General features: G+C 34.6%; 1 protein-coding gene across 1 annotated transcript in view; it reads right to left on the bottom strand.

Moving 5' to 3' along the window:
• Positions 1-14346, bottom strand: part of LOC144956515 (poly [ADP-ribose] polymerase tankyrase-like) — an 86812-nt gene extending 72466 nt beyond the window's left edge. The window contains exons 1-12 of the mRNA XM_078887455.1: positions 14262-14346; positions 13507-13621; positions 11124-11332; positions 9984-10529; positions 9176-9333; positions 8272-8404; positions 6180-6263; positions 5840-5902; positions 4790-4907; positions 3994-4111; positions 2361-2533; positions 824-911 (exon numbers count right to left, since the gene is read on the bottom strand). Coding sequence (XP_078743581.1) covers positions 824-911; positions 2361-2533; positions 3994-4111; positions 4790-4907; positions 5840-5902; positions 6180-6263; positions 8272-8404; positions 9176-9333; positions 9984-10529; positions 11124-11332; positions 13507-13621; positions 14262-14346 — 1890 coding nt within the window. The remainder of the gene's footprint in view (positions 1-823; positions 912-2360; positions 2534-3993; positions 4112-4789; positions 4908-5839; positions 5903-6179; positions 6264-8271; positions 8405-9175; positions 9334-9983; positions 10530-11123; positions 11333-13506; positions 13622-14261) is intronic.
• Positions 14347-14581: the final 235 nt, after the last annotated feature.

Here is a 14581-nt window from a genome sequence, read left to right as displayed (position 1 = left end):
CAACAACAAAAGCTGGTTCGGATAAACCATGATAGTAGAGATATTTCGTCAGTTTGTGGTCATTTTGCAACCCCCCCCCCCCCCCCAGACACACAAAACATTGAACACAGGAGGATGAGGAAGAGGACATTAGAGTAGTTCCATTTCTATCATAAAAATATAAAAGTGACAAAGTAGAGAGAAGACACTGGAATAAGATAAAGACCTGAAAACAAGTGAATGAAACGATGCCACACAAAGCGGAAAAGAAAAATACAAGAAAGAAACCTTCCCAAAAAATCAGTCTGCCTCAACTTGGGATTGAACCACAAACCTGATAACCGGTCTGACCTGTGACCATTACACTACAGAACCCCTTGCCTGCATCCTCGCCTTTGTCACTCTCACCTGTATCCTCGCCTTTGTCACTCTCGTGACAAAGTAGGGAGTAGGGAGCAGGGATTGAGAACAGTGCTATTGTAAATGATTATTAAGCTCGAGTTAGAGTTGAAAATCACCCCAATATAAAGTTAGAAAAATGTTAAAAAGCCAGCTAAAAAAGTATCCACAGGGACTAAAATTATTCACACATAAAATTGTACAGATCAGAATTACTACTTATGGTAACATAATCCATTTTGGACATGATATACAAAGAAAAAAATAAAAATTTTGCCTCCCACCCCCCCTCCCGAAAAAAGAAAAACTGACTCATCAACTATGCTGTATTCATGAACATGTGCAGCAAAAATTTGCAACAGGCAGGAACAATTTCAAACATCACATATTCAATATCTAAAACCTTCTCACAGGTTCAGATGACACATCGTGTCTGTTCACTTACCTTTAGAAAAGCATTATTGCCTTCCTTGCTGCCTCGACTGGCCTGAATTTTCTGAATGCGTGAAACTGCCAACGACTTTTCATTGTAGCTGTGGTGAGAGGTTACACAGGACTTTAAACAGGCAAATCTCCAGAAAATTAATAACATTATTGATAAATAAATAAATAAGTATTTTGCTCTAAGCAAAAAAACAAAAACAAAACAAATGAACTGTTTTTTTTTTTAATTGATCGCATCTCCTTAAATGATTGGAAATTTAAGATTGGAAATATTGAACGGAATTGATAGAAAAATAATGGCAATATTTTACAGCTTGAGCTAACACATATAAGGCAACTAACATGAAAGTGGGGAACTCTTCCTAAAATCTGTTGTTTTTTGTTTTTTTCCAGAGATTTCACAAAGTTATAATTCTTCGAACACGAAGAAAAAACATATATAAAACCCTCGATAAAAAATAACATGACTGATGTCAATATATTTCAACAACTGTTTAGCGAGTACATAAAAGTTAAAAGAACTATACAAAAAAGTTAATAATACAGATTCAGTTCCAGATGAAACACAGATTTTGCTGAATCAGAGGATCAGAGCATGTTGTTCTAGAAAGGATGACAATTTACCTAACCTTTCTGTCCACCCAGCAGTTGTAAAGTAGCTAGGTTAATTAGATCTGGCAGAAAGTGATAAACTAGCATCCTATTCAATGGGTAGCAAGCGAATGCTACTGTCTTTTAAACTTGAATGAGTCTTTGGCTCTGAAAGATTGTAATCTTCTTTGCAGTATGTACGACGAGCTTTTAATTGAAACTGATTCATTCAATTTTTGATAAGATTAATTAAACGTCCTCAACTTGTTTGTCTCTTTTAAGAGATTTTCCAGTGCTTGCAACAATTTTAGGACATTTCAGAACCAGAGAAAAGGAGAATAACAAATAGTTAAAAAGTTCAGATCAAGCTTACAAGCACTGAGGAAAAAAAAAAAAGACAAAAAGGAAAGTTGAGCATAGATTAGAAATAGATTCAACAGAATTATTATATCCTTGAAGCGAATCAGAACAATTCATCAAAAGAGCCTATCTATGATAAAATATATAATAAAGAGCTGAATTATAAGGGAAAAAAATCTTTTACAAATATTAATCCATGCGACCGTTTCTCTCTTCAAAAAAAAAAACAAACATAAATAACCCAAAAATCTCAGGATAGTGCTCAGGTGAAATTATATGACCTCATTTCAAAACAATGACATAAGACTGCACGGAAAGTACAATTGGTATCGAGAGACAAGAGATGGCCAGGCTGTGGAACAGTGAAGAATGCACCGGCACAGAGGGCCAATTTTCCACCACCCTAAAGGGAATGTTACCCACCATGGCATGCTTTTCATTGAAGCTATTAAATTCAATTTTAAAAGAATCTATTAAAAGTCGTCAGCCTTTGACAGTCTTACATTTTTAAAATCTGCAAGGTACTTCTTATAATTATTTCTATTTTTTTTTAATGTCGTGATGAAGCTGAAACATTACTCCATTACCTTCCTGTACCAAGTCTTTGGAGGTTGGTTAAATCATCCTGATTATTCTCAAATCTTTTTTTATATTTCTGCTCCACAAATTCCTCCATCAGAACAGCTAAGACTTCCTTGTTGGGATTTTTGGCAAATGCGTGGATTGGCTCCAAAGCATAAGACACTGACATAGTATATAGCTGAAATGAAACAAGAGCCCAGGTAAAGTCGATATAATTTCCGACAGCTCCCCCCCCTCCCCTTGTCCACCCAATAGTGATTGGGTAGCTGTCTCTATTAGATATGGTGGAAAGTATTTTGTGATAAACTAGCATCTGTATCACGCTATAGAAACCGGGATAAACTCCAGCTACATGGGCCTAATGGCTCTGTATAAGAACAAAGAAAAAGAACTAGAAGAAAACCACAGAATAGCTCCTCTAAAATGTGTATAGATAAATAAATAGTTTGGAATGATTTCCCTCAATTGAAAGAATTATTGAGACAAAAGCATATGAATATTTGTGGTGGCCTAAGAAAATGTGCCAAATAACTTTTTCTGTGTTCTGGACTATGGATGAAGCAATTCCTTCTGAGTAAAATAAATACATTTGTTTGCATCACTAGACTTCATCGGACAATTGGTCTTAAGTTGACCTCCTAGCCGCCCGTCGTTTCGTTTCGTCTTGCTATTCTTACAGATTTGCATTCATGGGCCCATAGGCCTTTTACATCTTATTGATTCAGATTCAGATTTTCCAACAACCCTTCAGTAACAATTAAGATGTGCAGTCACCCTTGTATTTTTTACAGATCTAATTTAATCATGCACAGTTAACACACTGCTGTTCTTCAAAAATTCATGGACAAATTTGGACATACTTGTATACTGGCTTATTTGTTCTTGTGGAACAGTGAAGAATGCACCGGCACAGAGGGCCAATTTTCCACCACCCTAAAGGGAATGTAACCCACCATGGCATGCTTTTCATTGAAGCTATTAAAGAAGATGTTTTCTTTATCATAACAAGTAATTCTTTAGCATCTCAAAAAAAACAACAAACAAGTTATTAGATTAAGTTCCTAGTAAAACAGAGATTATATAATAAAATAGTCTTAAAAATATTACAGATAGATTATATCAATACTTGTAACAAATGCTCCTGAGACAAAGACAGAGGAGACTAGTGCAATACGAATATAAGTAGATCCAGCAGCAATGGACATATTTCCAAAGAGAAACAACTTAAAGGTTTCACCAAAAACCAAAACAGGATATTATTTTTTTCCCTTGAAAGAAAAAGAACCAAATTAAACGGTTAATAATGTGCCATGAAGCGTTTGAATAAATTTTTAAAAAAGAAATAAACATACAAAAACAAAATACTACCTCCAACCAACAAAAAAAAAAATAATAATAAAAATAAATAAATTTAAAGAAAGAGCTGTTTTAGATTTGATTAAACATAATTAGTTGATTCGGACCAATGCCTTGATCAAAACCAAATTGGTTCAATCCAGGTCAAGAAAGCAAAATGAGGGGTGGGGGTGTGAAACTGATATTGGGGGATAGAAATGAGCACCACTTTAAGAAGTGATCATGAAAAGAACCTATCTCCAACAAAAGTGAAACTCTATCAATGAAAAAGATAAATCTTACATTTTTGATTCTACGTCCATCCTTAAGTATCTTCTTCAACATCACAGCGTCACCAAGATTAATAGCACGGTACACCAGTTTGCAGTTGCCGATCTTGGAAATGTATGGCATGGGTTCTCTGTGCAACAAACAACAATAATAATAATAAAAATAATAATAATAATAATAATAATAATAATAATAATAATAATAATAATAATAATAATAATAATAATAATAATGTGATTAGAATTATAATATTTAAAAGCTTGGATCCCTTAAACTTATAGTGGCATTGAAGTAATGTCACTTTCAAGCCAACCCAAAACTAAGGTCAAAGAAGTTACACATTTTACAGATAATTAGCAGAGAAATAACTTAATATGGACCTTTTTCTGGTCAAAATTTTCTTTGTATTGATATGTAATAACTCCTTCTACCATAGTAACAGGAATCGCAATAATAAATTTGTATCACACCCATTTTAACGAACGAGAGTCCAATATTATAACAAATAATCACAAACACACACACACACACACACACACACACACACACACACACACATACAATAGGCAAATGTGGGTAAAGAATCAGGCCAACAGGAATTCAACATTCCATGGATTAATAGGTTTATGATAGACATTTCTTAACATCAAAAATGTTCTTTAACTGATAAACAAAATGACATTGACTTTGATCAACACACATGCACAGCCATTGTCACTCCTATTGCAAAAATGACAATAGAAGGTAGGACCAACCTGTTACATTTAATAAGACTTGTTAATATAATTCAACAAAAGTTACTGCTCACCTTGTTTCAAACAGAGGATCTTTATCCAAAACTTTAAAGTTGGGTCTTGGGTTAAGTTTCAAATCTTCTTCTTTTTTTGGTAATTTTCTCTTTGGCTCTTTTGCTTTAGATTGTTTCCCTGAATAATTTAAACAAACGGATATGTTGACAAATTGACAACAGTTAACATGAGAAATCAAATCTTTACATGTTCAGATTTTCCAACATTACAAGTGAGATTGAGTAAAGGGCATTTAAAAGAAAAAATATTGTAAGTTTCTTTATAATGTGACCGAAAGACCTGAATTACAACCTGGTTGAAGATTCAAAAAATTCAAAATAGAATAAAAGGGTGAAAACAACATTACAACCTCAGAAACAACAAAGTAAAAGTATTGATTTTTGAATAGTGCCATCATAACATAAGCATCACACAGTTTCACGTCCACTATGGGTTTCTTATTACAAATTTGATGTATTCAAAACCAGGTTCAAGCTTCATCAAAGGGTATAATGACTTTGTAGTGCTCACCCCAGTTAAAGCATGCAGGTAATAGCAAAAGTAAAAACGACAACAATAATAAGAAAGAAAAATGAAAACATTAACCTAAACAACAAAAAATTATTCTATCAATGGCGTCACCTAAGCTTTATGAAAATAGCAGAGGTCAATATTATAAATTATCTGATCATTTCAGTCAATGAACCTTCCTGATTAATTGAACTTTATTTTACTGTTCTCTCCAGATTCAAAATGAAGGATACGTGAACATGATCTAAAATGTTCTCAAGGAACTTTAAATAATCTTCTTCCTTCTAAGTTACAATCATAAGTAAGTAGAGAGCGGTGGAGGCTGCCTGAAGCCTGAATCATGAAAACACTAATGAATAACATAAATAATTTTTATTTTATTTGTTTTCCATGTTCATTTGTTTATTGTTGTGCTGACGAAGGGTTTGTATCCGGAACGTCCATTGTCGGTATTGTTCCCATCCGAAGCCTCTCCAATATTAATCATAAGTAAGGCTTCTTTTAATAAATTTTTTTCTTGAAAGAAATAGGCGACCCACCGTCAGTTTTCTTTCCCTTTGATGGTGATTTTGGTGTAGATTTTCTTGAAACTGTTTTTAAGGCTGTGACAAAAAAAGAAAACAACAAAAATTTTGATCAAACAATGATATAATAATATTTGAAAGTCTTATTCAAGACAATATTCATAAAAACTATCACTCATCTTTTCTTTTATTCTAATAGTGAAGAGAGTAAAAAATTCAATTCATCCAAAATCTTAAAAAATAATAGGTTCATTGCAATATGTATTAGTATTATGTATGCCTATGTTGCTCACAGTAGCCAAAATACAATTATAAAAATATATCAAATCTCATGTGGCACATTAAAAATATTTACCTTTATCCCTGAAACGTTGTGACAAAGTTTTCACAAGTCTCGGTTTCTTCTTTGGTGGTTCTTCAATCTGGACCACCTCTTGGACTGAACATAGAAAGAAAGATGTGATTGCTAAAACTCTTTACAATTTGTGATAATTTCATTGGTATCTATATCAGCTTGGTGTCAAGGTATGAAAGTTGTATAACATCATAAACAAGACGTAGCTCCTTTGTATATTTCTAAAAATTAGATTTTTCACAATCTGTTACTGGTTTGAATGATATATTCTAACAAATTGTAAATATAGAGATGAGAATGGTGGGGATTAATAACTAAAACTGAAAATCATAAATAACATTATACAGAATATGAGAACAGCTATTAAACAAGATTGTTCTAATGGCACGAAGTTTCAAGTAATTGAATCGATTCTTTAAAATATATGCTGCTGCTTTGGAACACTATTTTTTTTTTACTGGGCTCAAACCGTTAAGTTTTTATCTACAGTGCAACCCCTGGATAACGACATCGCCCGGACCGAAAAATTAAGTCCTTCATTCCAGGGTTTTCAAGAGGGTGGATAAGGGGGAGCATGGTCTATACAATGCATGGACCAGTGTCTAAGAGAAGACACTTCCCAACAACATTAAAATGCGTACTCCTCCTGTTTACCGAAGGTATACCATTTACGTTTTCACTCTCCAATGTGTTTTGTCATTATTTCGATCATAAACAGTGCTCGAACACCATTTAACAAAACTAAGAATAATCAAGAAAATGAAATCAAACGCCAATATAATATGCATAAGAACACATGCACATATCTAGTTTTGATATTAATTAAAATCCATGCAATACTGCTGATGAGTTTTGCAAACCAAACTTTATATTTAAGTGCACCAAAATTTACAAGCCCTTAAAATTAGTAGTACATCTTGGAATACTACTCTCCTTACCCCCAAACAAAAACAACCCTCCCCCCCAAAAAAACAAACAAACAAAAAAAACAGGTAATAATCACAATAATATCAAATCTGGACTGATGTCTAGAAAAATGACTGATTTTTCAAATGAAAATAATGAAATGAAAGTGGCTGTTATTGTTTTCCCCGCTATTCCAACATATTACAAGACCATAAATATCCATAAATTCCCCAGTTAGACATGGCATTGTCTGATAGTTAACCTCCACTGACCTCAGACAGGTAGCTAACCAAGAATGTTAATGGACCTTTGAGAGCTCCATCCACATATAAACTTCTTTTATTGTGGTTCCATGTGAACTATCACTGATTCCGTGTAATGAGTTCTGATTGGTTAGTAACAAAGCAATCTCATTGGGAGGGGAAGAGAGGCGTTTTTTATTGGTTAAGAGTACCAGATGATGATGGCTGGGTATCAACTGCCAATTAATGTTATAACGATGTCGCTAAACAGGGGTTTTACTAAAATGTATGTCATTATTTTGGGTTTTTTATTACTAATAACATATAGCAAAAAATTTGGGACCAGAGGTCAATGTCGCTTCCCAGGGGTTGTCGTTATTCAGAGGTTGCACTGTATATAAGAGAACAAAATGCAAATCATGTGCTTATTTCTCTCTGCTGCAATGGAAAATACTGAGTATTTAGATGAGATATTTTCCATTATAATTATAAGACCACAAAGTTTTTGGTTATCAACCCTGTAAACAACAACAGCAGAACAAAAGGGCTAAAAGCCTTTCATACTTTTTTCATTCTTCTCTAAGTTATTTAATTACAATGGCAAATATAAGATGTTTCAAATTGCCTTTCAAATTTTTTCTTCCGTTAAGAAACAACTGACTTTCAGCCTTAAACAACAATAACTAATAACTATTTAGGGAAACACGAGCAAAAATATTTCTTCACCATCTTATTCAGATTATAAATCTTTTGTTAAATACAAGAAAATTCAGAATCAATATAATTCAAAAGAATCTAAACTTTAAACAAAAAATATAATAAATACACAGTCATTAAAAATAGCTTGCTTGCTTTACAAATTAAACGATCAATTCCAAGTTCAATAGTATATTCAATCCTAAAATAGAATCTATTAACATTTTTTTAAAAATTGGTATAATTACTATCATCATCAATTTCTTGAATCGATATCTTGCCACTCTGCACATCTTCCACCATGTTAATCATCTTGTCAATTTCTTCCTCCTGGTCAGATGGTAGTAAGTACCTCAGCCTTGATTTCTGACTCAATTCAACCTATATTGGATTTTGAGAAGTAAGGAAGAAGTTTTTCCAATAGAAAGATGATAACATGCATTAAAAGACTGAATCAGAGGATACAACAACTAGTAGCATTATCACGTTCCACTGCTGATGTTATGACTGGCACTTTATTCTTCCTTAAATTGTTATATACTTCAAAACAGTTGAAAACAAGCAATACGTTATAGTTGGTTGACAAAATACAGGTCGGAGAAAACACCTGACAGCCTATGTCACATAGGCCTTAAAAAGAGCTTTTATATGGTGCAATATCAACTAAATGTACTCAAAGCTTGTGGCATGGGATCCCAAGCCAATTGTATCACTTTACATGTTGAACGAGACTGCTTAAAAATTTGCTTTGCACCGCCCATAAGAACTCAAACCAGAGACCTGCAGGTCAGAAGCTGAGTTTCATGCCACAAGATCAAAAAAAAACAAAAAAAAAAACACATCAATCTATTAATTTCTTGAAGCATGAATTAATAAACAAAATATTACATCGAGTCTCATACCATAAGACCAAAAGAAACAAAAAAAACCTCAAAAAACAAAAAGACATCCATCCATTACATAAAACAAACAAGCAAGTATTATGGGTAAAACTACAAACAATGTTAACTTTTGTTTGATGAAAATTCTCTTTACTTTACTTATCTTACACAATGTTTTAAAAAATAGAAGAAAAGAAAAATTGAAACTAATCATCATCACTGTATCGTCCAGTACAACCATTTAAATTAATATAAAGAAAGGGACCAGTACCTGCATCAAGATAGAAGCTGGGTCGATTCTGTCAATATAACTCATCCTATAAATGTTTGGGTAGAAGCGTACTCCTGCAACTGACAACCAGCGAACTTTGATCTCCTTGGTAGAATTGTACACATTTCTCTCAAGGCGACACAGATAAAATTTTGAACCTAGAAATGAATTAATTAAAAATGACGATATATATCATATCTGAATGCAAACTTTAGTTTACACAATGCATGCTTTAGATTTGAGAGGCAATGATTGGTACAATATACAATTTAACTACCAAAATTTTCTTTACAAAAGGACAAAGCATATGAAGCAGGCAAACAAACAAACAAATTAAATTTTAAAACGAAAACAAACAAATAAAAAAACAAAAACACATTAGAAGAAAAAGAAAAAAAAAAGAAAGTTGGATGGCAATTTAATTTAAGTGTAATGGGATAGAAAAGATTAGGCTTAATTGAGTTCCGTTTTCTTTCATTCCAAGTTTCTGGAAACAACTGGATCCCCCTCCCACCTGTCTCAACTCTCTGTAACTGCTAATTTTCTGGGAATTAATATCACAACATTCAACAGGAGAAACTGATAGCAAAACCAAAACTGAAGATCAGTCGAGTCATTTTTACTGTGAAAATAGATATGGTACATTGAAAATTATTGAATTCCATACTTTGTATAAGTTTGAGATTTGTTTGGTACGCATTGGTACAATCTTTTAAAACAAAAATATATATTATGATAATAAAGTAAGATTTTGAGTAAGAAAAAAGAAAGCCTTAAGATAGCTACTTTAAAAACAAAGAAATCTTACCTTCAGCACGCACAGCCACATGGCTTCCCTTTGGAAACCACAACTGTTTCCCACCATTAGATGTCAGCTTATTTTGCACTGACGACGTGTTTGTCAAATTGAGGGATTTAGTCAAACTGGCTTTACTGGCTGAATTAGCCAAACTGGCTTTACTGGTACTAGCCAATTTGGTCAGCCTGACTTTACTGGCCGATTTGGTCAGACTGGCTTTACTAGCCAATTTAGTCAAACTGGCTTTACTAGCCAATTTGGTCAAACTGGCTTTACTAGCCAATTTGGTCAGACTGGCTTTGCTGGCCGATTTAGACAAGCTGGATTTATTGGTTGATTTAGTTAAACTGGTTTTACTCAGTGTTTTAGTAAAACTAGCTTTACTGGATGATTTCGCCAAGCTGGTTTTGCTATGCACTTTTGCTAAGCTAGTTTTACTGACTGACTTAGTCAAACTGGTTTTACTGGACAATTTTGTCAAGCTCTTTGTTTTAGACATTCTGGAATTGCAGCTGCCACTTTCAGAGGATTTGCCTTTCACTCCATTTGACAAACCTAAAAGGTAAAAAAATAATATCAAATAAAATCTTGCTTTAAAGAAGAATAGTGGAAAAAAGCATGAAATATATTCAATCATAAAAATTACATTAGGATGGAATGAGGAGATTAAGGTTCATAAGGAAATTGTCCCAGTTCATCGAAGGGATATATATATATTATATATATATATATATATATATATATATATATATATATATATATATATATATATATATATATATAAAAGAGAAGAGAGAGAGAGAGAGAGAGAGAGAGAGAGAGAGAGAGAGAGAGAGAGAGAGAGAGAGAGAGAGAGAGAGAGAGAGAAAGAGATGTTGTAAATGAAAGTTATTGTATTCAAGTATCGTAACTTGTATCATCCATCTAATGTTGTATGTTGCATCTGCTCTCCTGGCTACCTTGCTGGAAGTCATTCTGTATCCAACAGTCATCCTGTACACATGTATTATATGTTATGTTGTTTAATTAATGTTCATTACTGTAACAATTTGGATTGTTGATTCTTGGAATAATACATCTAATCAATTTTCAGAGAAATATGTGAATGTTCATAGACATCTGATTCATTCAGGTCTACACCAAACTCACTTCTCTGCACACCATATCCAGTCACACTGGCCTTTGAAGAGCCTTTCAACTTTTTAGTAACTGCTCTTACAGACGCAATGGCATGGACTCTGGATGATTTTCTCTCCACACCATTTCCCCCTTTTGAAGATAATTCAAGGGTTGATTTCCTTCTAAGAGACACATCAGTAATGGAATCCATTGCTCTGGTTATCAGTATCAGCGGTTTGCTGGAAACAGTAAAAATATAATGAGTGAAAATGAAAAATAAAAAAAAAACACCATTACCGCCACCAATAACAACAAGAAACAAAGAAAAGATAAAATCAAAAAACAAAACCAAACAAATGAAAACACAAATAAAAAATGCTCCCCCCCCCCCCCCCCCCCCCAAAGAATGAATAAAAAGACAAAATAATAATAAAATGATTGTCCCACTCTCTCCATGTGGAAAGTCTGTATACAGCTGCATGGTCAGGGTTGATGGTTTCTTCCGTCATGAAGCTCTTTCTCGACTTCAGTCTAATTGTCGTTGGGTTGTGATCATAGAGGTGGTGCCTTGGGTCCATTTCCTGTTTATATTTCTGGGCTTTGGAAGCAGTGGCTTTTTGAGGTGCAATGCCAGCCAGCTGATGGAGGACTGGAACTGAAGTCAGTTTCAAGTTACCAGTAATGATCCGGCAGGTGTTATGTAGTTCAGGGTCAATCTTTTTGGCATGGCAGGATCTTGCCCAGACTGGTGAGGCGTATTCGGCTGATGAATAGCAGAGGGCTAGTGCAGTTGTCCTGACTGTTTTTGAATCTCCTCGCCATGTAGTGTTTGCCAGTTTTCTTAGGAGGTTGTTTCTTGTGGCCACCTTGCTTTTGTTTTCTTTGTGTGAGGTCTAATGTGACACCGAGGTACACGGGGAATGAGAGTTCTTTAAATAATACTCAGAGAGGGTCTTCAGAGCATCTGTTAGTCTCTCCTCAATGGTCTTGAAATCAGAGGCCTGGGATGCAAGACACAGATCATCGGCATATAGAAGCCCCCCGGATGTTCTTGAACTCAGGTTGGTCGTTGGTATATACATTGAAGGACCGATCCCTGAGGGAGTCCATTCTTTTGTGATCTCCATCTGCTTTTCTTCCCATCCATTTCTATAGAAAAGCAACATTTTGACCTGAGGGATTTTTAAAACTGCAATTATTTTTGTGTTACGAGTTACCCTTGCAACCTTTAGGATCAGTTTCCTGTGATTTACCGTGTCAAAGGCAGCTGTCAGGTCCACGAACCCAGCCTCTGCAATTTGTTTGTTCTTGTAACCCTTCGATGTATTGTGTCAAGTTCAGTGGTTGGTCACAGCATGATCTTTCAGGGAGGAAATCAGCTTGGTCAGGTGACAGATGTTCTTCTACTGTTTGGGAAATCCTGGCTAGTATCATGTACTCATTTACTTTGCACAGTATGCAGAGGAGGGGTATTGGTCAGTAGCTCTTGCTGCTCTTTGGGTCTTTTCCAGGTTTAAGTAGAGCTATCCCTCTTGCTTGTCACCAAAGCTTTAGTATTGTACACGATTTAAGACAGTTGTTGATAAGAGTTAGTGACCATGTCTTTGTTGAGGGACCGAAATGCTTTATCATTTCTGCAGTGATGCCATCAAGACCAGCTGCTTTACCGGGTTTGGAGTGTTCAAGAGCTGATTCGAATTCTTCGATGCAGAAAGCTTAAAGGGTCTAGCCTACTTCCTGTTCGCTTAATTGGGCGATCTTTTCCATTCCTTTAAGTTTGCTCTTTTCTTTGTGTGTTGGTTTTCCATTTTTGATAAGTTGATTTGCCCCCTACATCGTTTAGCGTCACCACAGCAACCCTGGTTTGTTTGTTATTTTCTGTATTTAGTTTTGTCATAGTTGACCAGGCTTTCTTGCTGTTGAGGGTCAAGTCATATTTGTGCTGATTAACATCTTTATGATTTTGTTTCGGCAATGGAGGTCATTAAGGTCTTACCAAGTTGGACAGTTTCTTTAGCAAATGGATCTGTTTCTAAGCCTCCACATACTGTTGATAAAGTTCCTTGCTGTTTTGCTGAATGCATGGTATAGGACTAGGTATGTGGGGTTTTTTTTTGGCCATTCTCCAAACAAGTTTCTGGAACTGATTGCAGATTTTGGGAACTGGATCGATTGTGTTGATGCTGTCATTTATGTCTGACGAGAATTTTTCCCACTTTGCCTTCCAAAAATTGAATCTGGGTAGAGGTTTGCTCAGGAGACCCTCGAGAAGTCCACTTTCGACCTCGAGACCAAGACACACAGGCCTTTACTTTAAAATTAATGCAATATTAATTTACCTGACACTAAAAAAAATTGCCAACCAAAAATATAAAGAACGATACAATGAAATCACAAAATAAATAGACTTTACATTGCTCGACCAGAGCCGAGGAAGTGATCCTGCAGCTGATCGTCTCTGAGAAGTGAAATTGCTGATCGGGTCGATTTCCTTTGGATATCCTTGGATATTTGTCGAGAGCAAATATCTACCAGATAATTTTAGACAAAGAAGCCATGTTGTCTAAAAATAAAAAAAGGGGGAGGGGGTGTAAAACAAATTATAGAATCAGTATAACATGACATATTATTATTTAGACCAAAGATCCAGGTTAAAAAAATTCCCAAATATTACCAAACCATGATCATCATTTACATTAGATATAAGTTATAAGCAATAAAAAATATATAAATTAAAAACTCATTAATCATATTTATATTTTAAGTTAAAGAGTTTGATTTCATTTTTGAAATGATTTATGCTTTTGGAGTCTTTGGTTATAAATTTCAAAGTGTCCTTGAAATGTTCAGTTTTTGCCTGTATCGTAACAACATTAAATATTTTGTAGTAAATATGTCTTTTACTCATTGTATTCATCATATTAGAATTTGGTGACAACAACAAACCACTCTGGCAACTACTAAAGCCTCGGGCCTTATTTCCAAGTAAAACATACTTCGCGGTGGTCCTTTAGCCCTCCATTATTCTCTTGCTCCGCGTAGTAAATTAAAAGTAAACAATAGTATGAGTAAGTTGCTATTTTTAGATTTGTCGCTTCAGATCAACGAATTGCTGTGAACTGAAAGAAAAATTATCGGAGCAGGAAATGCTTCTTTCAATGTTCAAACATGCATGACCTTTCTCCATTACGATACACGTGTCGCGTAGTGGCTGCTCAATACTAAGGACGTCTTTGTTTTCACGCCATTTCATAGTAACTCATTAGAGAACCGCTGGATTAGGACTAAGATCTTGAATACTTGCGGGACTCATGAGTACGCATTGACAGCCTTATATTATTATGTTTCGTACTCCACTTCGAATGAGTTGGACCGGCGTCTATGTGTATTAAAAAAGGCTAGCACTATTCAGTATCTGATACTGAATAGTGGTTTTGCACTATTCAGTATCTGATACTGAATAGTGCTTTTGTACTATTCAGTATCTG

Source organism: Berghia stephanieae, chromosome 1 (assembly GCF_034508935.2).
Source record: "Berghia stephanieae isolate SIO BIC M18660-M18661 chromosome 1, UCSD_Bste_1.3, whole genome shotgun sequence".
Lineage (NCBI taxonomy): Eukaryota > Metazoa > Mollusca > Gastropoda > Nudibranchia > Aeolidiidae > Berghia > Berghia stephanieae.
Note: the sequence above shows the minus strand (reverse complement) of the source record. Positions and strands in the feature narration are given on the sequence as shown.